We start from the raw sequence: 26,180 nt of genomic DNA, 5'->3' as shown, positions 1-26,180 counted from the left end.
CATATTCCTCCTCCTTTATAAATCATTAATTATAGGCCCCATGTCACGTAAAGGAGGGGCGCGGGGTCGGCCCTTTGGTCACCACAACAAGGCCAAAGCAGCAGCGGAGTCTGGTAACGAAGTGTCAAAGAAGCTGCTCATGAACGCTCTAAGGAGTGGTAAGTGTGACTTAGAGTTTATTTAGAGGTAACTTAAAGGTTACTTAGAGTTTATTTAGAGGTAACTTAAAGGTTACTTAAGTTTATTAACTTTACGATCACAGTATGATAATTCAATTTGTATCTCTATAGTTTGTGTTAAAGCTATAAATCAGCTGTATATGGTAAGTTCTGTGGGCTTGGAACCATCCGAGCTGTATGAAGCGACATATTTCTATGCTTAGGTCTGATATGAGTTTTCACTAGTGTAGGTCGAAGATTCAGTTGTAATACAACATTAAATCCTGTTGAACATCATCGCTAAAGTTAGACTATTTCCCAAAACCTGTCACCAAACTTCACACCCTGTCTGCTGTAGTGTTGATAGGATCTCTTAATACTATTATCTTACTATCTTAACTACATGTAGCCTCAACATGGGAATCTTTCGAACTGGACAGAACCAAATTATCTCACGATAAACTGTAAAATAATCTTGAATTTTTCTCACTGCACGACATAACAATATGGTCACATTAGATCTAAATGATCTCATCAAGTAAAGATGAGCACGTTGAAGAGCTGGAAGCGGAGAGAGTGGAGGCTGTAAAGCTGATAGCTGTCAACTGCTGAGTTACCCCTTACAAGTGCATGGAGTCCGGTAGCGGCGTGTACAGTGTACTGTGTGTATACAACTGCCGTGTGTTACCGAGCTTGTATATTATATTTATACGTGCTAAGACAGTGTCCTGGATGTTAGTTCGGTCGCTCTTCGTTCGATTTGTGCTGTTAGAAATGTCGTTTACTTGTTGGGCTGACCCCGTGTACTCTAGTAGTAGTACTCCCTGCTACTAGAGTAGTGTTGTAGTGATAGATATTTAATATTGTAGAGCTGTAGTTTTAGTTCGTTCTGTCGCAACGTGAAATAAGCTCGAGCTGAGTTGGACATTGTTTTCAAGTACACTGATTAAACACAGTGGACTAGTAAAGCTTTGCAGCTGATATTGTGTCCCTGTAGTAGTCTACAGTGTGTTGCTGCTCACATGCACGTTTAATAATGCTTGTAACGTTGAATATTCTGTACAATATTGGTAAACTAAACATATTGTCATTTGTAATTTGCAATTTGTTCAACAAGTTTCTGGCAGTAGCGCTCGTGTTTTTAATTTTGTCAATTTGTGTGCGGGATTTCGCGTCGTTACGTGTATTTAAAGAACTAAAATGTCCCCAAAATAGACGCTATCACCTATAAAATTGTCAATTTGTCATTATTGCTTTATTGATTAGTTCTATCACACTTTGGCTCCAATTTTAACTTCAGTATTCGAGCTTGTTTTCAAAACGTGTTTAGTCCGCATGGGAATTGTGAACTTGATGGACATTATATATTATGGTTTAAGTCACAATTCCGTTTCACATGGAATTGTATAAATCATATAATCGAACTCTGAGATTAGCAAATCATTATACTTCAGAGTCTTTTCCATATGACATGTTTATTGGCACCAGACAGATCAATCAGTTCAAAATTCTTTCCGAATCTGATTTTATCTAAGGGTCTTATTGTAGTGATACTACAGTCAGCTAATTAGGTTCAGTGCTGTTCACTTCACGCTTCCCACACACTTTCTTGCACTGTGGTCTACTTTTAATGATAAGTAATCATGGTTAATATATATTTATCACCTGGAAGTTCAAGAAATAAACGGTCAATAAATTCACAATTTCCAAAATTATGCTGCTTGCTGAATAGATGACCCCAAGCCTAAATTTAAATACCATGCGCTGTATATTTCAAAGTGTCTCCCATTCAAATTGTCTCTTTATTCCAATTATAAAGTGATTAATTTACCAAATTAGTCAACTTAGAGCCCGACTCCCTACACAGTATTTCTGTAGGTTCCTATAAAGGTCAGGCTATCGAATGAGCATGCAGTGTCCCGACCAATGACAGCTAGAGTAGGGAACCACGTGAGATAATAGCGAGAAGTTAATGATTACATTATTGGACCAACATGATACATGTAATTTGATGTGCCACCTAAAGGTGGACATGTCGCCGGATCTTTCTCTGTACAGTTTGTGTTTTGTGTGATGCTCCTTGGTAGCGTTTCTAGTTTTTTATCCTAGCTCCTTGGTATTAGCTCTAATTTTGTTTCCTAGCTCCTTGGTATTAGCTCTAGTTTTGTTTCCTAGCTCATTGGTAGCGTTTCTAGTTTTTATCCTAGCTCATTGGTATTAGCTCTAGTTTTTTATCCTAGCTCCTTGGTATTAGCTCTAGTTTTGTTTCCTAGCTCATTGGTAGCAGCTCTAGTTTTGTTTCCTAGCTCATTGGTAGCAGCTCTAGTTTTGTTTCCTAGCTCCTTGATAGTGTCTCTAGTTTTGTTTCCTAGCTCCTTGGTAGCGTCTCTAGTTTTTTTCCTAGCTTCTAGGTATTAGCTCTAGTTTTATTTGTCAGCTCTTTCATAGTAGCCCTAATGGTGTTTCTTAGCACCTAGGTATTAGCTCTCGTTTTGTTTCCTAGCTCCTAGCTCCTTGGTAACCGCCACAATTGTTTTATTTCTTAATGCCTAACTGGCTGTTACAAAATATGCTGTTGTCTCCTACTCATTTTTAGAATTAGCCAGCTCAGTTCGGTTAAATTTCACTCCGGAGTGTATGCTAAATCGCTGTGCTGACTGTTACTCAGTCTCTGATACATTATACAAGGTATTAGTAACTGAGCTTCATGGACGATGGTTTGCTTTTAAGTGCTCTCCCAACAGCCAATAGCTTCCTGGAGGCTACTTCTTCACTAGATCTACTAGATCTGCCGAGCTGCTATTGAATTGGTAGATCTCACATTAGCTTGTAGTATTATAGTGGCTTGTAGTTCAGGTAAGTAGTTTAGGCAGCGGTTACTTGGAGAGCTAAGTGTACTCACTACTGGTATAACATTAGTTGTCTCTCTTCCTCTCTCTCTCTCTCTCTCTCTCTCTCTCTCTCTCTCTCTCTCTCTCTCTCTCTCTCTCTCTCTCTCTCTCTCTCTCTCTCTCTCTCTCTCTCTCTCTCTCTCTCTCTCTCTCTCTCTCTCTCTCTCTCTCTCTCTCTCTCTCTCTTCCTCTCGTTGCGTGCTGCTCGGATTGTAGTCTTTGTTAACATGCGCTTAGTACGCTGTATTTAGTAGATTTAGTTTACTCTTTAGTCTTATTTTCCGCTTTGAGTAGAGTGCTCGGTTGAAGGTAGTTTGTGTTTGTTTACAAGTTCCTAGCTCCTTGTTATCCTTGTTTACAAGTGCTGTGTGTTGAACTAGTTGTCAGTGTTAGTCTGCCCACTTACGACCTGTTAACCCCTTACTTACACAGTACATTGTATACTCCACTGTTCACTGAGTTTAACTTAAAATAACGGTAACATAATACCACGTTTAATACATAATTATTAGAATCCCTCATGTGATTAGTTATACTGTACCCTCTTTAGCTCGACTACAAGACAACTCATCGCTCTCAGTCTGGTTTAGTTAGTCGGAGTTTCCTGCCGTGTCTTGTCGTACCGTCACTCCTTGACGACACTAACCACGCTTATCTGATGGAGGGTGGAGCGGATCCAGACTCGGAACCGTATCAGCCCACTACGCCCAAGACACCCACCTTTCCTCAGCCCTCAGTACCGGTTGCGTCCAGCAGTCCTGTCCACTCCATCAGCACAACGCTTGCTCCTTCAGCTGCCATCTCGGGCAGCATCCTGACCAGTCCCCTCCTTCACTGGGGCTGGGGGACACTTCATGTACCCGCCAGGAATGTACTCTCAACTGCCTCCCCAGATACCACTACCTACTGCATCCGGTCAAGTTGTGTCTCTAGAGACACTGTCTAATCAGATCTTCACTCTATCACAGTGTGTTATGGGACTGTCGCAGAAGGTCAGTGATAATCAGCGGCTATTTGAGGAAAACATCCGACTGAAGGATATTGTCATTGATCTGGAGTTCAAACTGAAGGACGCGAACGACCGGGTGAAATCAATAGACGTGTTGCGAGAATCGATGACAGCGCAATTTGCGGAGTTGAACAAGAGTTTGCAGAACGGTAGCAGGCTGGAAACAATGATGTCTGTCCCAGAAAGCAGCCCAGAGGGGGCTGGTGTGTACGAGGAGGGTGGAGGGTACGAGTCTGTCCTCAACATCACCAACTCTTCCGAACCCTTCCAGAGTGATCTTCTAATACCTGAGAAAGGTAAGTGCTGCGCCCTGCTACATCCACGTCTTGTTAACTCGTTAATTGCCACGAATCAAATTTTTGCCTTTAAATTAACTGATTGGGCACCGGCTCAGCTTAGTTGGGTAAGTTATGAGCGAATTCAATTATGTTCTTTTCCTGTGTGAGGCGGTGAGTAACGTGATGTTAGAAGTGTACACAAGTGTACTTCTCTATTGTTATTAGCTTGCTTTGTTATGGACTCTCTTGAACCATTCGACCCTGACTCTAGCGGCACTTTCTCCGACTATGCTGAGAGGCTGGAGTTTTACTTCGAGTCCGTAGATTTGGACCTGTCCTCGGTCTTTCCGTCCGACCCTGATTATACCGCTAAATTGGAAAGACTAACATCTAAGAGAAGAGCTGTATTACTGTCGAACTGTGGTTCAAAGTGTTTTGAAGTACTGAAAAACCTGACGGCTCCCGTATCTGTTAAAGAGTCAAGTTACGAAGAACTCAAGGATCTCGCTATCCAACATTTTGATGGATCCACCAATCCAATCAAGGGTCGCTACGAGTTTTGTTCAAGATTTCGTGGTCCGAATGAGAGATTCTGTAAATTCCACAAAGACCTAACAGAACTAGCTCAGCACTGTAATTTTGGTAGGAGTTTGGAGGAGAGACTGAGAGATCAGATAATAGTGGGGATAAGAGATGAGGAGTTGGTGGATCAACTCACCGCGAATAAGAATCTCATTTACCAAGAAGCCGTTAAAATTTGTAGTGAACTTGACAAAGAAAAAATGGGTGAGAGTCTGCTTTGAGGACAGTGAAACATCTTCGACCTTAATATAATTATAATAGCTTATGAAGCACATTCCGATGTTTTTATTTATTATAATAATATGCACCATTCAATTTCACTTCTATTGTTTTGGAATGATAAGTGTAAATACCTCTTCCGTCTAAAATCTTTCAACGTAAACATCTGGGTTTGTTAAAACCATAAATCCGAATCTTAAGCCTGTTAGTCTCAAAACTCTCTACAATCTTCAAACCGTTGCATCCATCTTATTCTGTGTTGTCACATTTAAATCCTTTACATTTCCCAGGTAGCACTAATAAAAGGGATCCAGCTGTCCTTACTGCGGTTAAGTTGTGCTTTAGACCTATAGGCCGGCGTACGTAGGGGTTACCACCATCATTACAGATTGTTATTCGTCCGTAGCTCTCGTTGCTGTGAACCCTTCAACCGCTGCTATGATCATTTTCATCCTTATCTCCGTGTATCTATCCAATAGGATCTTATCGTGGTTTATAGCACCTAAAGTAATGAATTAATGATATATATACGAGGTTCCCTTCGAAAAAACATGTTTCACTTTTTCTTTGTTGTCTGGAAGTAGTCGTTGCTGTACGCTAAGTGGTCATATCTCCTTGTACAAACGTCTACGTTGCTCTGTGCTCATGTATCATGTATAAGCACATTTTGCTACAATCTCACCTGACATATGATATTACCATATAATATACCGAGTTCCACCTTTTAATACACAAGACATATTACCCATGTCTAAAGTAGGATACAATATAACTTATACCATGTTCAAGTTTTCTACAACTCCCCATTCCTCAGGTACCCTGAATCTACAGAACAGAGAGATGACTGTAATCCCAGACGATGTGTACAAACTTAACGATCCTGAATTGCTCCAGAACCTAGTGGGGTCTGATGATGATCTGAAGTGGTGGGAAACTGAACCCATCGCTAAACTTTATCTCTGCAGCAACAAAATCAGGTTTTTAACTTCTTACGATTTTAAACTTTTTTTTCAGTAATATTTCAGATTACACTTTACACTTTACAGATTAGCTGCTGCATTCCTTTGAAAGGACCACAAATTAAACTTTAAATCTCTAATTTCAGTATGATAACGCCAGCGATAGCAGGACTCAATTCTCTAACACTGCTAGATTTGAGAGATAACCAAATAGAGGTGAATCCTAGTAAAAGTGCTGTTCACGTTACATCTTACTGAAATTCTATACTTCGTTGTGTAATCAATACAGTCGTAATGTAGACATTTGATGACCGGCGCGGTTCATGAAAGTTATCAGGCCTATAAATGGGATAATCACCAATCGAAATTACATGAGATAAGCTGTAAGTTATCATGAGCTGTAAGTTATAACAATCTAAATATCCCGCTATAATGTACAATGCCGCTAACAACCCCCAATTCCGCAGAGTGTTCCTGATGAGCTGTCTCAACTAGAAGTGTTAGTTAGACTAGAGTTATCCCACAACAAGTTAACATCTCTACCTAACACCCTGGGTCAAGCTCTCCAGCACATCTCTCTGAATAACAACAACTTTGAGGTCATGCCCCCTGCTATTAGTGGTCTTAGGGCGCTTCAGACTCTAGATATGAGAGGTATGTGAGGTATTTGTGGTATGTTAAAACATAGTACTCACACTGTGTTAAACATTGAGTCGTGTTCTGTATGTATTATATATAATGATGTTAGCTGATGCTAACATTAGTCCGGTTGGGTGTTTTCCTGTTGGAATGCTTTGTTGTTACACCTCTTCAAGGATGTAGCCGCCCGCCTTCTGTTGACAGATGAGAACACTGTAAATCTAAGCTAAGGTCATCCGTCAAGAGCCAATACTTAAGACATGATGTTACACTGTTGCGTACTGAAGTCATAACTACATTGTCAAGTCAATAAATATCGAAACTTCTCTAATTTTTCTGAAAAACAGTTGTGCTGCTAAAAATATTTGATTGAGTTAGTACACTGGAATGTAAAATATGTAGAATATGTAGAATATGTAGAATATGTAGAATATGTAGAATATGTAGAATAACATGTAGAATATGTTATAACCCAACACTCTCCTCTCAGAGAACAGGTTGACAGGACTAGGAGAGCTCCCCTGCTGTCTACAGTCCCTTGTAGTAGACGACAACAAGCTAACAACACTACATCTGGAGAACCACCAGAGTCTGACTGCAGTTACTGCTACTAACAACGTTATAACTAGTTGTCGAGTTGGTAACCTCCCCCTGCTCAAGGTAGGTTCTATTAGAGCAGTATACATGTAATATACAATGTATAATGTATATAGTGTGCAATTAGTAGTGAGTGTGTCAGTTATTGTTGCTGGGTATTTGTGTACTCATTTTAATGTGGAAACGTTTATAAACGTGTCCACATTAAAATGAGTACACAAATACCCAAATGAATTTTGTATTTGTGGATGGAAATAAATGAGCAGCCAACCATCATACATTCAGTGAGGGCTGAAATTAAGAAAATATAAATAAATAAAAATATAAATACAAAATTCATTATCTACAGAATACAAAATGCCAAGTACTTATAATCAAACCCACCAAGGTGTTATCAGTACGAGTCAACAAGATAGAGTTCCTAGAGCCCATTATAAACTGTCCTGTGTTGGGTGAGATACTAGTGGGTAAGAACCTGATCAATAACCTGGACTTTGTGGTATCCTGTGCAGATACACTCACTGTTCTTGACTGTAGTGATAACAAGGTCAGTAACTTATATACTTATATAGTGAGATAGTATCCTTACAAGCGTACAGTCGCTCTGTATAACCTATCACCAAAATATACCAAATATTCTGCAAGTAAACTTACTTTTTAAGGCCATTCTTTAGGTATTCTGGTAACAATGATACTGAGCACTAAATTTCTAACCTCCATTCACCAGATATCAGTTCTGCCTGAAAGTATTATCTCCATGTCCAAACTAAAGAGACTGGATGTGAGTAACAATGACTTGAACAACTTGCCTCCACAATTGGCTCTGATGGACGACCTCAACTCTCTAGCGGTTGAGGGTAACCCTCTGAGGGCCATCAGGAGGGAGATTATAGCCAAGGGAACTGTAGCTATCAAGGAGTACCTCCAGTAAGAACGCAGATGTTTATTTCTTTTGAATAATATGGGCTTGGTATTTGTAACGGTTAGTTGTAACTCCATTTAGGGTATTTATAAAAATAAAATCAATAGTAAATGTTTTGTATCATGTTTTCTACCATGTATTCTAACATGAACACTGCCCAGGTTGAAGTTATCCCCCGAGGATGTGGAAGTATCAGGTCCCACAATCCCAGACATCCAACCAGACGAGATCATGCTGCAGACAAAAACCCTGGAAGTAGACAGAAAGACAACCTTTTCTGACGAATTATGGGATCAAGCCCTTGTGTGCGGAATCGTGAGGTTATCAATGCAGCACTGTGGTCTGACTGTGATACCTGAACAAGTGGTGAACTTGAGGGGGTGTCTGCAGGAGCTGGAGTTAGGGTCTAATAACTTACATCAGCTGCCTCCTGAGATTGGGAAACTGGTGAAGCTGAGGAAACTTAACCTCCTTAACAACAACCTCAAGGAGCTACCTGCTGAATGCAGGTTAGTTGGGCGCTTTTTTAGTTGTAGTTGAGTGTATTATAGTGTTTAATTTAGACCTGGCTTCTTAGTCGTGAGAGCAAATGATGAGTAACTTGAGCGAGCAGCGAAATTATACATTTATACATTGTAATTTTTATTAATACTTCAATTAATCTATGCATAATATAATGTACCAAGCATTATACATCTAAGCATTATACACAGCGAACTGTGTATATTTTACAATCTGGCAGTGCCTGAAACTGTGAACAAACACGTCATGATAACCTTGTGTTAATAACTTAATGTGTAATATTAGCGTGTTAACATTCTATAGTTGCATGATGCCGATAAGTAAAGGTAACAGATAATTACAAAACATATATATAATGTGAATTTATAAAACATATTTAATGTTTTATTCTCCAGTTCGCTTGTAGCTCTAGAAGACCTGAATCTGGGCCAAAACAAGTTTGAGGAGATTCCCGAGTGTCTCTATAGTTTTCCTGCTGTGTGTAACCTTATCATCTCTAACAATCAGATTAAGTCTGTCGAGGTAATTGACATTATTTTTTAGGTACATATATTTCACACTCAAAAACGCTAATTTCTGATTCAATTTCAAAGAAAAGTGTTGAAACTTGAAACAGATTAACAAATTGATAAAATCAAATTTCTTGAGTATCAAATATTTTATATCATGCCCATTTCAGCCGGCTAAATTGAGGACGATGACATCCCTAGTTTGTTTAGATCTGGAGAACAACAACCTTGGCAGACTGCCACCAGAGTTGTCTCTTATTCCTAACCTCCGAACTTTGCTTGTCTTGGGTAACAGGTTCAAGATTCCCCGCGCTGATGTGCTAGCGAAGGGAAGTGCCGAAGTCCTTGCTTGGCTCAAAAACAAGGTCCCACAATCTTGATGAACGTTAAGGATGGAATATTTGAGATCCCCGATCTATGACAGTTTCGTGTTTTTAATTTTAAATGTAGATACTTTTGTATGTAAGTTACTAAGTTTATTCCTTAAGCTGTCAAGGGATTGTTATCAAGTTATCTCAATATTTTGTGGTTTCACTAGTTGGTTATGAAATAATTAGATTAGCTAATTGAAGGTAAATTGTGTTATTTTGTTGTTATTTATTTTTTAATAAGGCAACTTTCATTGCATCAAAAACCATCTCTTTATATTACTTATGCTACCATTTATTTTTATTCTTCGGGAATTTTTGTGGACTTTCTGTTCTATTTAATTTCGGTTATTGATTCCATTTCTAATCACTGAGTTTGATTTGTTTCATGGCGCTACAATTCGTTAGGAACGACTCGTATAACCATGATGGAGCTTCCGTTAACTAAAAGATATTTGATGTATTATTTAAGACTAGACTGGTTACAACCCATGCAGGAAATTCGCTGCTCTATTATTATTGTTATAGTGAGACAGTTGTCGGGTTGTCCGCCTATATTTGAATCTGGATACAAAGTTGAATATCATTTGCGGTGATCAAGGAACCGTTATTTATTGTTAATCGTGTTGTGTCTGGAAGGATTAGATCACCATGTAGATAAAGTTTGGTCACATGTTCTGTGGTATTAGATCACCATGTAGATAAAGTTTGGTCACATGTTCTGTGGTATTCGCCGCAGCCGCCGCAGCCGCGAAGACCTATTCGAACTTTTGAAGACTTTGCCGCGCGCGCAAACTTTGATCCACGCGACGAGCATTAAAGGGGGGGGGGGTGTCACGTCCGTCTATGTCCGCTTGTCTCATAGAATCCAAAAAGGACAGGACATAGGCGGACATAGGCGGACATAGGCGGACATAGGCGGACATAGACGGACATAGGCGGACATAGACGGACATAGGCGGACATTGGCGGACATAGACGGACATTAGCGGACAAAAACGGACAAAAATGGACAAAAACGGACAAAAATGGAAATAACATTTAGATGCTTCCTCCTCCTACTCTTCCTCCTCCTCCTCCTGGGTCTTCCTGATCTTCCTCAGTCCTCTTCCTCCTCCCCTCCTCAGTCCTCCTCCTACTCCTCCTCCTCGTCCTCAGTCCTCCTCATCAGTCCTCAACAGTCTTCCTCCTCCCCAGTCCTCCTCCTCCTCCTGAGTCCTCCTCCTGGGTCCTCCTCCTGGGTCCTCCTCCTCCTCTTCATCCTCCTCCTCTTCCTCCTCAGTCCTCAGTCCTCCTCAGTCCTCCTCCTCATCCTTCTCTTCAGTCCTCCATCCTCCTCCTCAGTCCTCCCCAGTCCCCCTCCTCCTCCTCCTATTCAGTCCTCCTCCTCCTCCTCCTCCTCCTCAGTCCTCCTCCTTCTCAGTCCTCCTCAGTCCTCCTCCTCCTCCTCCTCTTCCTCTTCCCTCTCAGTCATCCTCCTCAGTCCTCCTCCTCAGTCCTCCTCCTCCTGGGTCCTCCTCCTCCTCTTCATCCTCCTCCTCTTCCTCCTCGGTCCTCAGTCCTCCTCCTCATCCTTCTCATCAGTCCTCCTACTCCTCAGTCCTCTCCCAGTCCCCCTCCTTCTCCTCCTCCTATTCAGTCCTCCTCCTCCTCCTCCTCCTCCTCCTCAGTTCTCCTCAGTCCTCCTTATCATTTCTCCTAAGTCCTCCTCCTGAGTCCTCTTCCTCCTGAGTCCTCCTCCTGAGTCCTCCTCCTCCTCCCTCTCAGTCATCCTCCTCAGTCATCCTCCTCAGCCATCCTCCTCAGCCATCCTCCTCAGTACTCCTCAGTCCTCCTCCTTCTCAGTCATGTCAGTCCTCCTCCTCAGTCCTCCTGAGTCCTCCTCCTCCTCCTCCTGGGTCCTCCTCCTGGGTCTTCCTGATCCTCCCCAGTCCTCTTCCTCCTCCCCTCCTCAGTCCTCCTCCTACTCCTCCTCCTCGTCCTCAGTTCTCCACATCAGTCCTCAACAGTCATCCTCCTCCCCAGTCCTCCTCTTCCTCCTGGGGCCTTTTCCTGGGTCCTCCTCCTGGGTCCTCCTCCTCCTGGGTCCTCCTTCTCCTCCTCAGTCCTTCTCCTCCTCCTCAGTCCTCTTCCTCCTCTTCCTCCTCCTCTTCCCTCTCAGTCATCCTCCTCAGCCATCCTCCTGAGTCCTCCTCATTCTCAGTCCTCCTGAGTCATCCTCCTGAGTCCTCCTCCTCCTGAGTCATCCTCCTCAGTTCTCCTCCTCCTCCTCCTAGGTCCTCCTTCTGGGTCCTCCTCCTCCTCCTCCTCCTGGGTCTTCCTGATCCTCCTCCTCCCTCTCAGTCATCCTCCTCAGTCATCCTCCTCAGTCCTCCTCCTTCTCAGTCCTCCTGAGTCCTCCTCCTGAGTCCTCCTCCTCCTGAATCATCCTCCTCAGTTCTCCTCCTCCTCCTCCTAGGTCCTCCTTCTGGGTCCTTCTCCTCCTCCTCAGTCCTCTTCCTCCTCTTCCTCCTCCTCCTCCCTCTCGGTCATCCTCCTCAGCCATCCTCCTCAGTCCTCCTCCTTCTCAGTCCTCCTGAGTCCTCCTCCTGAGTCCTCTTCCTCCTGAGTCATCCTCCTCAGTTCTCCTCAGCTCCTCCTCCTCCTAGGTCCTCCTTCTGGGTCCTCCTCCTCCTCCTCCTCCTGGGTCTTCCTGATCCTCCTCCTCCCTCTCAGTCATCCTCCTCAGTCATCCTCCTCAGTCATCCTCCTCAGCCATCCTCCTCAGCCATCCTCCTCAGCCATCCTCCTCAGCCATCCTCCTCAGTACTCTTCAGTACTCTTCAGTACTCCTCCTTCTCAGTCCTCCTCAGTCCTCCTCAGTCCTCCTCAGTCCTCCTCCTGAGTCCTCCTCCTCCTGAGTCATCATCCTGAGTCCTCCTCCTCCTCCTCTGGGTCCTCCTGGGTCCTCCTCCTGGGTCCTCCTCCTGGGTCTTCCTGATCCTCCCCAGTTCTCTTCCTCCTCCCCTCCTCAGTCCTTCTCCTACTCCTCGTCCTCAGTCCTCCTCATCAGTCCTCAACAGTCCTCCTCCTCCCCAGTCCTACTCCTCCTCCTCCTCCTCCTCCTGGGGCCTTTTCCTGGGTCCCTATATAATTTGATATAATAAGTTAAAGCTATTAATAGCTTTAGTGTGATTAATAAGTCGTTTGTTTTGTACAAGATTATAATACAAGTTGCGAAAAATTCTCAAAATGTTTGTCCGCTAATGTCCACCAATGTCCGCTAATGTCCACCAATGTCCGTCCGAGTCCGCCTATGTCCGTCCGGGTCCGCCTATGTCCGTCCGAGTCCGCCAATGTCCGTCCGAGTCCGCCAATGTCCGTCCGTGTCCGCCAATGTCCCGAAAAACACGTCCGTTGTCTCATAGAATCCAAAAAGGACAGGACATAGGCGGACATAGACGGACATGACACCCCCCCCCCCCCCCCCCCCCCCCATTAAATTAATTGCATGCGCTGCATGCAGTAGTGTATTCAATACATATTGGCCCCACAAGTAGGAAATAAAATAAGGACCTCTGTTCAAATCAAAATAAAAGTGTTTTTCGTCAGATTGATATTTGTAAGTTAGTCAAGTTATTTAGCAGATTCTTTAGTAGGTTGTGCCTAGATGCTCCTTCATAAAGATGAAATTGCTAGGTAACCTCCTGATCCCTACTAATAGGACACATCGCACGTGCTAATTATCAATTTTGATATTTCCACATTCATACGCTTGAAAAGACCACTCGTATAACTATCCTTAATCATTTAAAATGGTTTTATCTACACTCTTCAACAAAAGATCTAGTTACGAGATCACAGAGGTTGAAAGCATCAACATCGAACCTGATTTCTTGGTTCCCGCCTCACTCGGATCAAACTGTCGCGAGGAAAGAAATGGCTCCTTCGCTCTTCCAGGATTTATTGGAGAAGATACAGAGGTTCTTGAATGTGCTGATTGGACCGAATCCTTCATAAATTGTGAAGAGACTAAAGCCATGCCTTCCTTTAATTTACTCCCCAATTGTAGGTTTACAACCTACCAGGACGCGCGCCGAGTTGGACTCGTCGACGGTCCTGTGGAACAGATATTTTACGAGTATCACCCGTTAACTCCCCAATGGAAGAAGGAGGAAGAGTTTCCGAACGAAGATTAGGAACTCTTTCAATAGAAAATTGAATTTCCGAAGAGCTGCGTACGCAGTCGATAGTCGGACTACATCGTTGGGAGACAGTCTTACTGCATCATCAAAGATGTTAAAGACTTTTGTCCGTGGCACCATGGAACGGCTGAGGCCAACTGAGGCTTCCTGGGCAGACTTTGACGAGCTGTTCAGTGGAAACAACCCACAGTTCATCCCATTCATGAACATGAACCCTATGACAAGAATATGAAGAGGTCTTTGGAGTTTGGAGAATACAAAAAGGAAACTTAAAGTCTAAAGAAGACCAAAACTGACGTACAAATCTTGTAGGTTTATAAGCTGCTAATGCAAACATCACAAAGAGAAATTACCGAAGTTCCCTCCGAAGATTTAGGCAAAACTGACGACGAAGAAACAAAATTGCATTTCACATTATTTATTACTTATTATTGTTGCTATTATTACAAAAGGTGAAAAAAACTGAAAAAACCCCAAAAAGTACAAAAAAATATGTATTCCATAAACACAAAAAAATATTTTCTATTTATTCTTACCACTTTCCGAGACCCGGATTTATAATTTTATTTTTACTTGTACTAAAAACTAATTATAAGCGACCAAATCGAGGACAATCTTACTGGGCCGCGCTCAGCCTGTCATTCCGCCTAATCTCTATTCACATGATAGCCTGAGGTCCCCAGGTAAGGACAATCAAATTCATAACTGGAAAAACTGTATCTTCTGGTACGGTGTGATGAATTCAATCAAATATTACTATTAGTAATAGTATTACGCTATAATGGCGCAGGAGGGTCAACCTGAAAAGAACATTGCTTGACCCTCCTGCCCCACCGCATGGATCAGGAGGTTCATTTCAGAAACAGTGCTTGACCCTCCTGCCCCACCACATGGATCAGGAGGTTCATTTCAGAAAAAACAGTGCTTGACCCTCCTGCCCCACCACATGGATTACGGGGGTCACCCACAAAAACAGTGCTTGACCCTCCTGCCCCACCACATGGATTACGGGGGTCACCCACAAGACCATGTGCGCTGCACTTATTTCTACATCGCGCGCGATACGTGTGTGCGTGATTACATGAAATATTACCGCGCCCTACGCCAAGTAGACGAAAAGCGTGGTCGAAGAGCGAGAGTCGGTACAATAAATAAAACGAGAGTTGGTACATTTAACTGGCATTTTTAACCGTGGTACAATCAGAATTGAATACAGCCGACACAGGATGAGGGGGGGGGGGGGGGGGGGGGGGGCAATGACTACTGATGGAGACTTTTGAGCACCAATGGGGACGAAAATCATAGGGACTGAAGGTCAAATCGCTGGTGAAATTTTCCATTTGTCCCCATAAGTACCCCAAAGTTTTGGCGAGTTTATGTAGTTTTGATATTATCTTTTATTAAATGACTTCTAAAGGAGACTTTTGGGGGCTAAAAATCTGGAGACTTGAGGTTAAATTGCTGGCGAAATTCTGCACTTGTCCCCAAAGTACCCAAAGTCATTGGCTCCCCCCCCCCCCTCCCCCGGGTGAGGTGACGGAGAAAAATAAACTGAGCTCAAGGCTACATTTCCAGATATCCCGCCACGGCACCGTCACTCATGCTGCAAAGTGTGTTGAGAGATGCCCACGTCATCACACGTAAACTGTGTCACGAATACCTGAAATGCAGACGTGCAGAACAAACATAACTCTGATCTATATTTTTCATAAAACTTTCAGGATTTGCCAATGAGGAAAAGACAGCACTGTCCGAGAAGCTAGAAATGCATGAATCATAGGTGACATGGATAGGGGTAAGAAGTTTTTTAAAAACATGAAAATTGTGAAAGGAAAAGAAGTAGAAATGAGAAAGGGTAGATTTAAAATGTTTGAGAATCGATTTTGTGCTGAAGAACTCCGTCCGCAGGACGGGCTTCCGGCTACTTATGATAATTCGAATAAATTTGAGATTCAAACAAGCTACGAATACGAATGCTTATAGCAGTGGCAAGCTCTTGTTTGCTGCGCATTGGCTGCAATGTATAACCGCAGTATGAACTGTCAAAATATTTGAATTTGCTTACCTAGTGGCTTTGTTTGATAAAGCATACATACTTTATATACCGATAAATCAATAACTCCTTTTGATTCTTCGGTTTGAGAATTGTGCGGTCACACATCTCTGCAATGTCTGAAAAGGTGGCAGGGAAGTATTGAAACTTACTTAACACTATATTTACAGTTAAACCTTGAACTACTATAACTAGGGCAGTAGGAAACGCCAAAAAGTAGATCATCTGACTAAAACAACTTAACTTCATCCAAGAGTCTAGTTAGCAGCATTGTAGCGATAAGATACCACCATAGTTTGAGCTGTCGACACTGAAATAAAACAAACAATTTACTTTTCACTACTGCAGGGGAATGCATGTAACATATAAAGAATAAAGATATAATATATTGTATGTTTTTCATCGTGGCCTCAGGGGAGAAGGGCAGCTCGAAAAACCGAAAAAAGTCTAAAAAACCGTGTTGGAGCTGGTGAGTTAAAGCTACCGATCTCGATCGTGAGAGTCAGATGATCAGATCGCATGTAACGTGAGTTTCGCCCGCCTGAATAAGGCAACATGAAATCATATTGCTGGTGACAGGTCTCGACCAAGATGTAAAATAAAGATACCCCAAATTTGTTATTTTTAAGCCGATTCACATCGACCCAAGTCTCTGCTTTGACCCTAAATGCTCAAACTTCGTTAATAGATTGGAAAATCGTGTTATGCTTGTTACTAATAACTGTTGTTTGTGAGAGGACATCTCGATTTCCCGGATCAGAGGATCACACCAATGAGGGGTTGATTGTGCATGTGTGAACTTGACTAAATTTTCAAATTGCCCGATTTTTTTTCAGTAGGTCACATTACTCGTGACGTGCAAATGTATCTTTTGTCTTTTAATAGGTCAAGCTCAGAGCTTTAAAGCTTTAAAGACTTCTCCGTGACAAAGACGGCCGACATATATCTTTACTCCAGGAAAAGTCAGAACTCTTTCCACACCACATTCTTAAATGTACACGACAGCAGAACGACGATGTAGCCCCACGCCGCAGTAAACTTTAAATTTCTGACCCGGAACGAGCCCAGCAACTGTAGACAGCTGCGTGAGCTATGTACGGTTAGCAGATTTAAGAGCTTATGCAATAAGCAGTCACCGTTCACTCTCATTTTTGACTTTTCCTTCTTTTGAACAACAAATGTCCATTGAATGATGCCAAGCTAAGCGATTATGATTAGAAAAGTACCGTGATTTACACTGATGGCTCATACAAGGACTTGTTGGACTTCGTGAATTTGGAGGACCTGCAGCTGTAATCAGTACTTCACTACCAGATGTGCGAGGCCGAGGTTCCCGTTTGACAACATTACAAGTGGACCACCCAGGCCGGGATGATCACGCTCTAGTTGACATGAGATCTGATTCTCCCGGGAAAATTCGGCGAGATGACCGGTGTCCTGTCAGAGGTCACGGATACAAGGATACAAAAATATAAATATTTTATTGTACAATTACAATAGTCGTATAAACTTGACAAATTCGCCTACCATCACGTGACCCTCGTCAACGAGCAAGTGAAAAATGTGTTCACAGCATTTATATTATACGGTAACTACACCATAGATTGACAAGCTAAGCGTACAGAAAAACGTCCAACTCCTGACTATAATAAAACTCCGGTATAATAGCGTTTTTGACGGAGCAATTTAATGGCCTGGAGTAGGAAACTTTGTTGACCGGAATAAATTGATCCGAAAGGCGAAAGATACATATGAGAGGCCATCATAAGATGGTACCAAAATATCTCTGTGAAAAGTCCTTTTAACTTTTTTAAGCGTCAAAAGTCGGTGCACTTACTTTATCCATCGAAAAAAAGGCATCCCCTGGTGGCTCGTAAAGTATCGATTTTAGCTGTCTAGTAGCCATCTTCTGTGCTCTCTGGCAGTCTAAGAAGAAACATTATTATATACGACTCTATACAAATAATCTTATTATAAAACAGGATCATACATAGTTAATAGAACTCCATTAAGAAAACATCTTAACTACGTAATCTGTGCCTAGTACAACAGTTTCCAACACTTCCTACAGCTAGCAATATCCCTTATTTCATTTAAATCACTCAAATTTCTAAGTTCTAAGTTTCTATATTTAAGGTCATCAACAAGCATATTTGATATAAGTTTGTATTAGGTCTACCAACACGCCCTTTAAATTTACCACTACTATTTAACACAAATTTCTCTTTGTGATGAAAAAGTTTAAAGAAGCTTTACAACTTAACTCAAACTAATGCTTCTGTCTGTCTGCTGCATTTGAGTTTATTTCTAAATGATTCGCAGCTTTCGGTAGCTCCATGTTCAGCCCACCATGCCTGAAAAAATTTGGTTCACAATAACTTTGGTTCCCATAAATATTATGGTTACCATAATATAAGTCACAAATTTTGTTAATTTCAAGTCAACAACAATATTAGTCGTATTTTTAAGACCATTTTTCCATATCATTTAATTTTTTTAAATTTATTCAGCTAGCTTTTTTGACTAAAATATTTTCGATCTGGGAAATTATTTAAAGACGAGTCAACATTACATACATCAATTACATAGCATCACATACATTTACTTACTTAAATACTTACTTAAATTCGTTAAATCATATATCATGTATATGCTCTGCTGAAATCTTAGTCTCCTTTAAAATAAGTCCTCCCATGAAATTTAGTTTACAACAATTTTAGGCAATTGTTTGACTTAATTTATGGTATAATAGATTTTTCGTTCCTGAGGAAAGGGAATTTCGGCGGATATAGTAACACCAGAAAATATTGGTTTATGTAAATTGAGTTTACGTTGTTTATCAATGATTCGAGGGCACTGCAACGAGAATTAGAACAATTAATCAAAAATTACTGCCTAAACATTTAATGACCAAAACCTAACGAGCTTAACCTCTGTCACTCTTTTTCGGAGATTCAATATCATTTGACACAACTCTATGGATTAACTATATGATTTTTTAAAATAGGAAAACTAATCTGGTTGTATCCTAGCAGAACTGATTATTATATACGTTAAGAACAGTGTCAGCTGGAATATTCAAGTAAGGTCATTTGTGTGCTTTCTTTTACAACAGAAACAAGGAATTGAAATATCATTGTAAACTAAAACTGACAAGGGTAATCATAACATAACATTGTGCTCACAGTGTCACTCCATTCCTGAAAAAAGCCCATTTTCTTCCAATAAGACAACAAATAGAGTATAAGATTGCTCTAACCGTGTTCAAATGTGTCAACAACGTAGCTCCAAATTATATCACCAAATGCATCAACATTAAGAGTCAACCTGTACGTGTACTACGGACTGAACAAGACTATTTCAGGTCCTAAATGTTCCTACTGTTTCAAATTATAGTAAAACTGAGAGAAGCTTTAGTTACTGTGGACCCTTTGTTTGGAATCAGCTTCCTTAGCAATTGAGAACATTAACCGATATCGTCTTGTTTAAAAAGAGAATAAATACGCATCTCTTTGAAAAAGCATTCATATAAGTAGCATATAATAACTTTATCATAAAACCCAAACTTCATAAAAATAAGTTCTAATGTACATATTCAATATTCATGAGTCGCTTTAGATGGCTTGAACTGAATCTTTACTTAGCTGTCATTAGTTTAGTGCTCAGTGTCAACAAGAATTGTCATTATATTTTCCCTGTGATAATATTCAATTTCAAGTCAATATATCATAGTTATTGATGCCTATATATATCCTGAAGTTAGGACTATGATTTGACCTGCCCATCCCCTAATTTTGGAAGTTTATATGCTCCTATCGTGAAAATGAGGTTAATTGAATGAAGGCTTTCATGTTATTCTGTATTATCACGTCATCTTACATCACATTATCAGGTATGATTAAGTTGAATGTGCTTATGATGGGACCCCGGAGGGCAAGATCAGGTTATAATAATATAACACCTTGAATTTTTAATGTACTATATACTATAATATCTGAAAGAATCTCTTCGAATATTTTTCTGTGACAAGTGGATCTTGAATCTTTGAATAGAGTTGGTGGTTACTGTCTGGTGACATTACACACTCACTTAATCTTCCTCTTGGTCCAAGGGATGTTTTAAGAAGGGCATTAATAACTTCCCTTACTGACATACTTACAACAAAATAGCTGCATTGCTTTGGACTTGTCAGTAGAATGCCTGAAGATCGGTTACCCAACTGTCTACTTGAATGACAACCCAAAAATAGGAAGAGATCAAGAGGCAGGTCTATAGGAAGAGCTTAAATGTAGTAGAAATGTTACCTACCCTCCGAAGATGTATAAGTAAAGTAATAAAACAGCTCCCGCAGACTAATCTTTTTGGATGGAGATCTCGATAGAGTAACATGTTACTTGGTTCAATCCAATAACATATAAAATTAAAGAGTTTAAGAGTTTAAGTCCAAAATAGGAATTTAACACAAATATATATTAAATTCATTCACTGCAACAATCACTTCATAAAATCATGTAGGAGTATTGATAAGATTGAGTTCCAGATCACCTATATATTGCTGTGGATGCTAAAATCCTGACACCTCTATAACCCCTAAAAGAAACTATACATGTCATGGGTAATGGATATCATTAGTAGGTAGTTATTGCAAACAGAGTGCTACCAAGTGCCACGTCTTATGATTTTCTAGAAATCAGAAACAAAAAGTAAAACTCTAATCAAAATGCTGAGCAGGATGAAGCAAAGACTTGAAGAAGAACTAAGAGACAACCAGAATGGCTTCAGACCTGGTTGCTCTACAACTTCGCACATTCTTGTTCTGTGAAGAATTATATAGGGTCTAAAGGCCATGAGTGTGAAGGCCACTATGGTGTTTATAGATTTTAATAAAGCCTTTGACAGTGTACATAAAGGTTTGCTTATTAAGACCAGCCATGACTTATGTTGATAGCCTACGAGCTGACACGGGTCTCAACGACACTGGAGAAATGGGCGGACTTATGGCGGATAGAGTTTTATGGAGACAGCGCATCAATACTCGGACGCTGAAGTAAGTCAGAGTTATTAAGATACTTAAAGCAAATGGTATACCAGAATAGATGGTATTACAGGGGTCTTCGAAGTCCTGGTAGGATCAGGATTCGGGAGTACTGCAAAGAGACACCTCATACTTGTTCATCATCGTGATTGACTATATCATGACAGTGGCTATAGATGATGACTCAGACTCTGGGTTCACTCTTAAGCCTGCACAGGGTGTAGATGGATTTGTGCTGAAAATATCGCATATGTCAAATTCTCAGATGATGGTGCCCTTATCACTGATATAATTGAATGGGGCAAAACTACTCCTGGACAGGCTATAGGAAGCAGCAAAAAGTGTGGGGTTAGTCTTGAACAACTCTAAAACAAATCTCATGACTCTAAACACTACAGAGGAAAGTAGACTTTAAAGCTGTTCTGGAAACCAGCTGGAAAACGTACCTTGGGGGCATAGATATCAACAACTGAGAGAGACTTTAGAGAGACTTTTCAAGAGCAACTATGAAGATCCAAGAGCGTAGGATGCAACTAGCTTTGCCATATACACTGCCACCTTGAACTAGTTGCTAAGTGTGGGGTACTTAATGAACCTAACCATGGTGTGCTGAGCAGGGGAAGAACAGTCATAACTTATGTTGATAGCCTAAGGGCTGATACAGGTTTGAGTAACACTGGAGAAATCACGGGACTTATGGAGGATAGAAATCTATCGAGACAGTGCATCAATACTCGGACGCTGAAGCCTAAATTAAGAGAAGTTTAAAAGTTCACAATCATAATTATTATTTAAAATTGCTTCTAATAGCTACTGATAATCAGCTTGATAGTCGTCTTCCAGCCAGTTTATCAGAAATAAATAAAATGCAGAACCTAACAAAAGGACTAAAATAACTCCAAGATATTTTTCATGAAAATTACTAAATTTGCATTGGCGCTCTACTCGATTCCAAAGGATTTTTGTTAATGATGCGTTGACAAAATGCGCGGCGCGGAAAAATTATCATTTGAAATTGTTTGTTGTTCAAACATATTTCATAAAATAATCTGTAATATATAGTTCTAATAGTGTATAAAAAAGAATAATCTCAAAATATAACACTAAACAGAGCAAAAACGAGGATCGCGCAAAAATTATATCTATTTTGACAATTTCCGCGATTTTAAATAGGAACCATTTAAATATATGAAAACAAAATACGCAAACCATTAAAATCTTGATCCATAAATTTTTAATTGTAGAGTCCCCGGTCAATAGTTTGCAAAAATAATTTTATATACGAAAATATAAAGAATTTAAAAATTTATGGATCAATAAATTTAGGGTTTGCGTAATTTGTTAATTATACTATATGTATAAACATGGTTCCTGTTCAAAATCCCGGAAATTGTTAAAATAGATATGATTTTTGCGCGATCCTCGTTTTTGCTCTGTTTAGTGTTATATTTTGAGATTATTCTTTTTTATACACTATTAGAACTATATATTACAGATTATTTTATGAAATATGTTTGAACAACAAACAATTTCAAATGATAATTTTTCCGCGCCGCGCATTTTGTCAACGCATCATTAACAAAAATCCTTTGGAATCGAGTAGAGCGCCAATGCAAATTTAGTAATTTTCATGAAAAATATCTTGGAGTTATTTTAGTCCTTTTGTTAGGTTCTGCATTTTATTTATTTCTGATAAACTGGCTGGAAGACGACTATCAAGCTGATTATCAGTAGCTATTAGAGGCAATTTTAAATAATAATTATGATTGTGAACTTTTAAACTTCTCTTAATTTAGGCTTCAGCGTCCGAGTATTGATGCACTGTCTCGATAGATTTCTATCCTCCATAAGTCCCGTGATTTCTCCAGTGTTACTCAAACCTGTATCAGCCCTTAGGCTATCAACATAAGTTATGACTGTTCTTCCCCTGCTCAGCACACCATGGTTAGGTTCATTAAGTACCCCACACTTAGCAACTAGTTCAAGGTGGCAGTGTATATGGCAAAGCTAGTTGCATCCTACGCTCTTGGATCTTCATAGTTGCTCTTGAAAAGTCTCTCTAAAGTCTCTCTCAGTTGTTGATATCTATGCCCCCAAGGTACGTTTTCCAGCTGGTTTCCAGAACAGCTTTAAAGTCTACTTTCCTCTGTAGTGTTTAGAGTCATGAGATTTGTTTTAGAGTTGTTCAAGACTAACCCCACACTTTTTGCTGCTTCCTATAGCCTGTCCAGGAGTAGTTTTGCCCCATTCAATTATATCAGTGATAAGGGCACCATCATCTGAGAATTTGACATATGCGATATTTTCAGCACAAATCCATCTACACCCTGTGCAGGCTTAAGAGTGAACCCAGAGTCTGAGTCATCATCTATAGCCACTGTCATGATATAGTCAATCACGATGATGAACAAGTATGAGGTGTCTCTTTGCAGTACTCCCGAATCCTGATCCTACCAGGACCTCGAAGACCCCTGTAATACCATCTGCAGTTGTGATTACTTAAGCCACTGTGTTTGTGTAGATCAATCGCACTATGTATTCTGGTATACCATTTGCTTTAAGTATCTTAATAAGCAAACCTTTATGTACACTGTCAAAGGCTTTATTAAAATCTATAAACATCATAGTGGCCTTCACACTCTTTAGACCCTATATAATTCTTCACAGAACAAGAATGTGCGAAGTTGTAGAGCAACCAGGTCTGAAGCCATTCTGGTTGTCTCTTAGTTTTTCTTCAAGTCTTTGCTTCATCCTGCTCAGCATTTTGATTAGAGTTTTACTTTTTGTTTCTGATTTCTAGAAAATCATAAGACGTGGCACTTGGTAGCACTCTGTTTGCAATAACTACCTACTAATGATATCCATTACCCATGACATGTATAGTTTCTTTTAGGGGTTATAGAGGTGTCAGGATTTTAGCATCCACAGCAATATAGGTGATCTGGAACTCAATCTTATCAATACTCCTACATGATTTTATGGAGTGATTGTTGCAGTGAATGAATTTAATATATATTTGTGTTAAATTCCTATTTTGGACTCTTAAACTCTTTAATTTTATATGTTATTGGATTGAACCAAGTAACATGTTACTCTAGCGAGATCTCCATCCAAAAGATTAGTCTGCGGGAGCTGTTTTATTACTTTACTTATACATCTTCGGAGGGTAGGTAACATTTCTACTACATTTAAGCTCTTCCTATAGACCTGCCTCTTGATCTCTTCCTATTTTTGGGTTGTCATTAGAATTGTCATTCAAGTATTATAACCTGATCTTGCCCTCCAGGGTCCCATCATAAGCACATTCAACTTAATCTTATTCTTATTTCATTTCATTATTTCATTTCATTTACCTAGATGTTACCTGTAAATCGCAGAACTGGTTGGACAATGGACATCAAGACTACTGTCACAGCCTGGTGACCTAGAGCTAAATGAGCTACTGTTTCCTGTGTAGACCTCCCAGATGCTGGACAGGCTAGGATGTTCCTCGCCTTGTGAGTAACTTCAAGATCAGGTGTTATGGATTTAATGAAATAAGGCCAGAGGGGGGCGGGGGGGGGGGGGGGGGGGGGGGGGGGGGGGGGGGGAAGGATCAAAATTTTCGACCTAAATTTTATTCTCTAAACAAATTCACATTCATTATTCAATTGGTGTCTTAATTATGGATATACTGGACCTGATAATGTGATGTAAGATGACGTGATAATACAGAATAACATGAAAGCCTTCATTCAATTAACCTCATTTTCACGATAGGAGCATATAAACTTCCAAAATTAGGGGATGGGCAGGTCAAATCATAGTCCTAACTTCAGGATATATATAGGCATTCAATAACTATGATATATTGACTTGAAATTGAATATTATCACAGGGAAAATATAATGACAATTCTTGTTGACACTGAGCACTAAACTAATGACAGCTAAGTAAAGATTCAGTTCAAGCCATCTAAAGCGACTCATGAATATTGAATATGTACATTAGAACTTATTTTTATGAAGTTTGGGTTTTATGATAAAGTTATTATATGCTACTTATATGAATGCTTTTTCAAAGAGATGCGTATTTATTCTCTTTTTAAACAAGACGATATCGGTTAATGTTCTCAATTGCTAAGGAAGCTGATTCCAAACAAAGGGTCCACAGTAACTAAAGCTTCTCTCAGTTTTACTATAATTTGAAACAGTAGGAACATTTAGGACCTGAAATAGTCTTGTTCAGTCCGTAGTACACGTACAGGTTGACTCTTAATGTTGATGCATTTGGTGATATAATTTGGAGCTACGTTGTTGACACATTTGAACACGGTTAGAGCAATCTTATACTCTATTTGTTGTCTTATTGGAAGAAAATGGGCTTTTTTCAGGAATGGAGTGACACTGTGAGCACAATGTTATGTTATGATTACCCTTGTCAGTTTTAGTTTACAATGATATTTCAATTCCTTGTTTCTGTTGTAAAAGAAAGCACACAAATGACCTTACTTGAATATTCCAGCTGACACTGTTCTTAACGTATATAATAATCAGTTCTGCTAGGATACAACCAGATTAGTTTTCCTATTTTAAAAAATCATATAGTTAATCCATAGAGTTGTGTCAAATGATATTGAATCTCCGAAAAAGAGTGACAGAGGTTAAGCTCGTTAGGTTTTGGTCATTAAATGTTTAGGCAGTAATTTTTGATTAATTGTTCTAATTCTCGTTGCAGTGCCCTCGAATCATTGATAAACAACGTAAACTCAATTTACATAAACCAATATTTTCTGGTGTTACTATATCCGCCGAAATTCCCTTTCCTCAGGAACGAAAAATCTATTATACCATAAATTAAGTCAAACAATTGCCTAAAATTGTTGTAAACTAAATTTCATGGGAGGACTTATTTTAAAGGAGACTAAGATTTCAGCAGAGCATATAATACATGATATATGATTTAACGAATTTAAGTATCGTTAAATTTATACAAGTCGCTACTGCGTGTTATAGGTAAATGTATGTGATGCTATGTAATTGATGTATGTAATGTTGACTCGTCTTTAAATAATTTCCCAGATCGAAAATATTTTAGTCAAAAAAGCTAGCTGAATAAATTTAAAAAAATTAAATGATATGGAAAAATGGTCTTAAAAATACGACTAATATTGTTGTTGACTTGAAATTAACAAAATTTGTGACTTATATTATGGTAACCATAATATTTATGGGAACCAAAGTTATTGTGAACCAAATTTTTTCAGGCATGGTGGG

General features: G+C 40.0%; 2 protein-coding genes and 1 pseudogene across 4 annotated transcripts in view; all 3 read left to right on the top strand.

Annotated features, from left to right (window-relative positions):
* LOC134826226 (FYVE, RhoGEF and PH domain-containing protein 4-like) overlaps positions 1–26,180 on the top strand; it is a 434,713-nt gene that overhangs the window by 222,678 nt on the left and 185,855 nt on the right. The window lies entirely within an intron of this gene.
* LOC134811989 (leucine-rich repeat-containing protein 40-like) lies at positions 23–10,020 on the top strand. Of its 3 annotated transcripts, none has more exons than XM_063819163.1 (10): positions 23–158; positions 5,952–6,114; positions 6,243–6,312; positions 6,564–6,750; positions 7,226–7,395; positions 7,721–7,879; positions 8,060–8,259; positions 8,416–8,763; positions 9,172–9,298; positions 9,456–10,020. In XM_063819163.1, the coding sequence occupies exons 1-10, from the start codon at positions 41–43 to the stop codon at positions 9,663–9,665; spliced, it is 1,752 nt and encodes a 583-aa protein (XP_063675233.1). In that variant the 5' UTR covers positions 23–40; the 3' UTR covers positions 9,666–10,020. The 3 variants fall into 3 exon arrangements, with proteins under 3 accessions (XP_063675233.1, XP_063675232.1, XP_063675234.1); XM_063819162.1 differs by lacking the exon at positions 23–158 and adding an exon at positions 3,594–4,354; XM_063819164.1 differs by lacking the exon at positions 23–158 and adding an exon at positions 3,598–4,354 and having other exon boundaries at positions 5,428–6,114.
* LOC134826370 (uncharacterized protein DDB_G0271670-like) lies at positions 10,763–12,588 on the top strand (annotated as a pseudogene).

Source organism: Bolinopsis microptera, chromosome 2, assembly GCF_026151205.1.
Source record: "Bolinopsis microptera isolate Bmic1 chromosome 2, MBARI_Bmic_1.0, whole genome shotgun sequence".
Taxonomy (NCBI): Eukaryota; Metazoa; Ctenophora; class Tentaculata; order Lobata; family Bolinopsidae; genus Bolinopsis; species Bolinopsis microptera.
This window is presented reverse-complemented; position numbering and strand designations above follow the sequence as displayed.

What these genes read in the sequence shown, in the direction of transcription:
- LOC134811989 (XM_063819162.1), top strand. Translation starts at nt 3,904, where the DNA reads ATGTACCCGCCAGGAATGTACTCTCAACTGCCTCCCCAGATACCACTA. An exon ending in TCTTCTAATACCTGAGAAAG is followed by an intron (nt 4,355 to 5,951) that starts GTAAGTGCTGCG and finishes CCCATTCCTCAG; the next exon opens with GTACCCTGAATCTACAGAAC. An exon ending in TCAGACTCTAGATATGAGAG is followed by an intron (nt 6,751 to 7,225) that starts GTATGTGAGGTA and finishes CTCTCCTCTCAG; the next exon opens with AGAACAGGTTGACAGGACTA.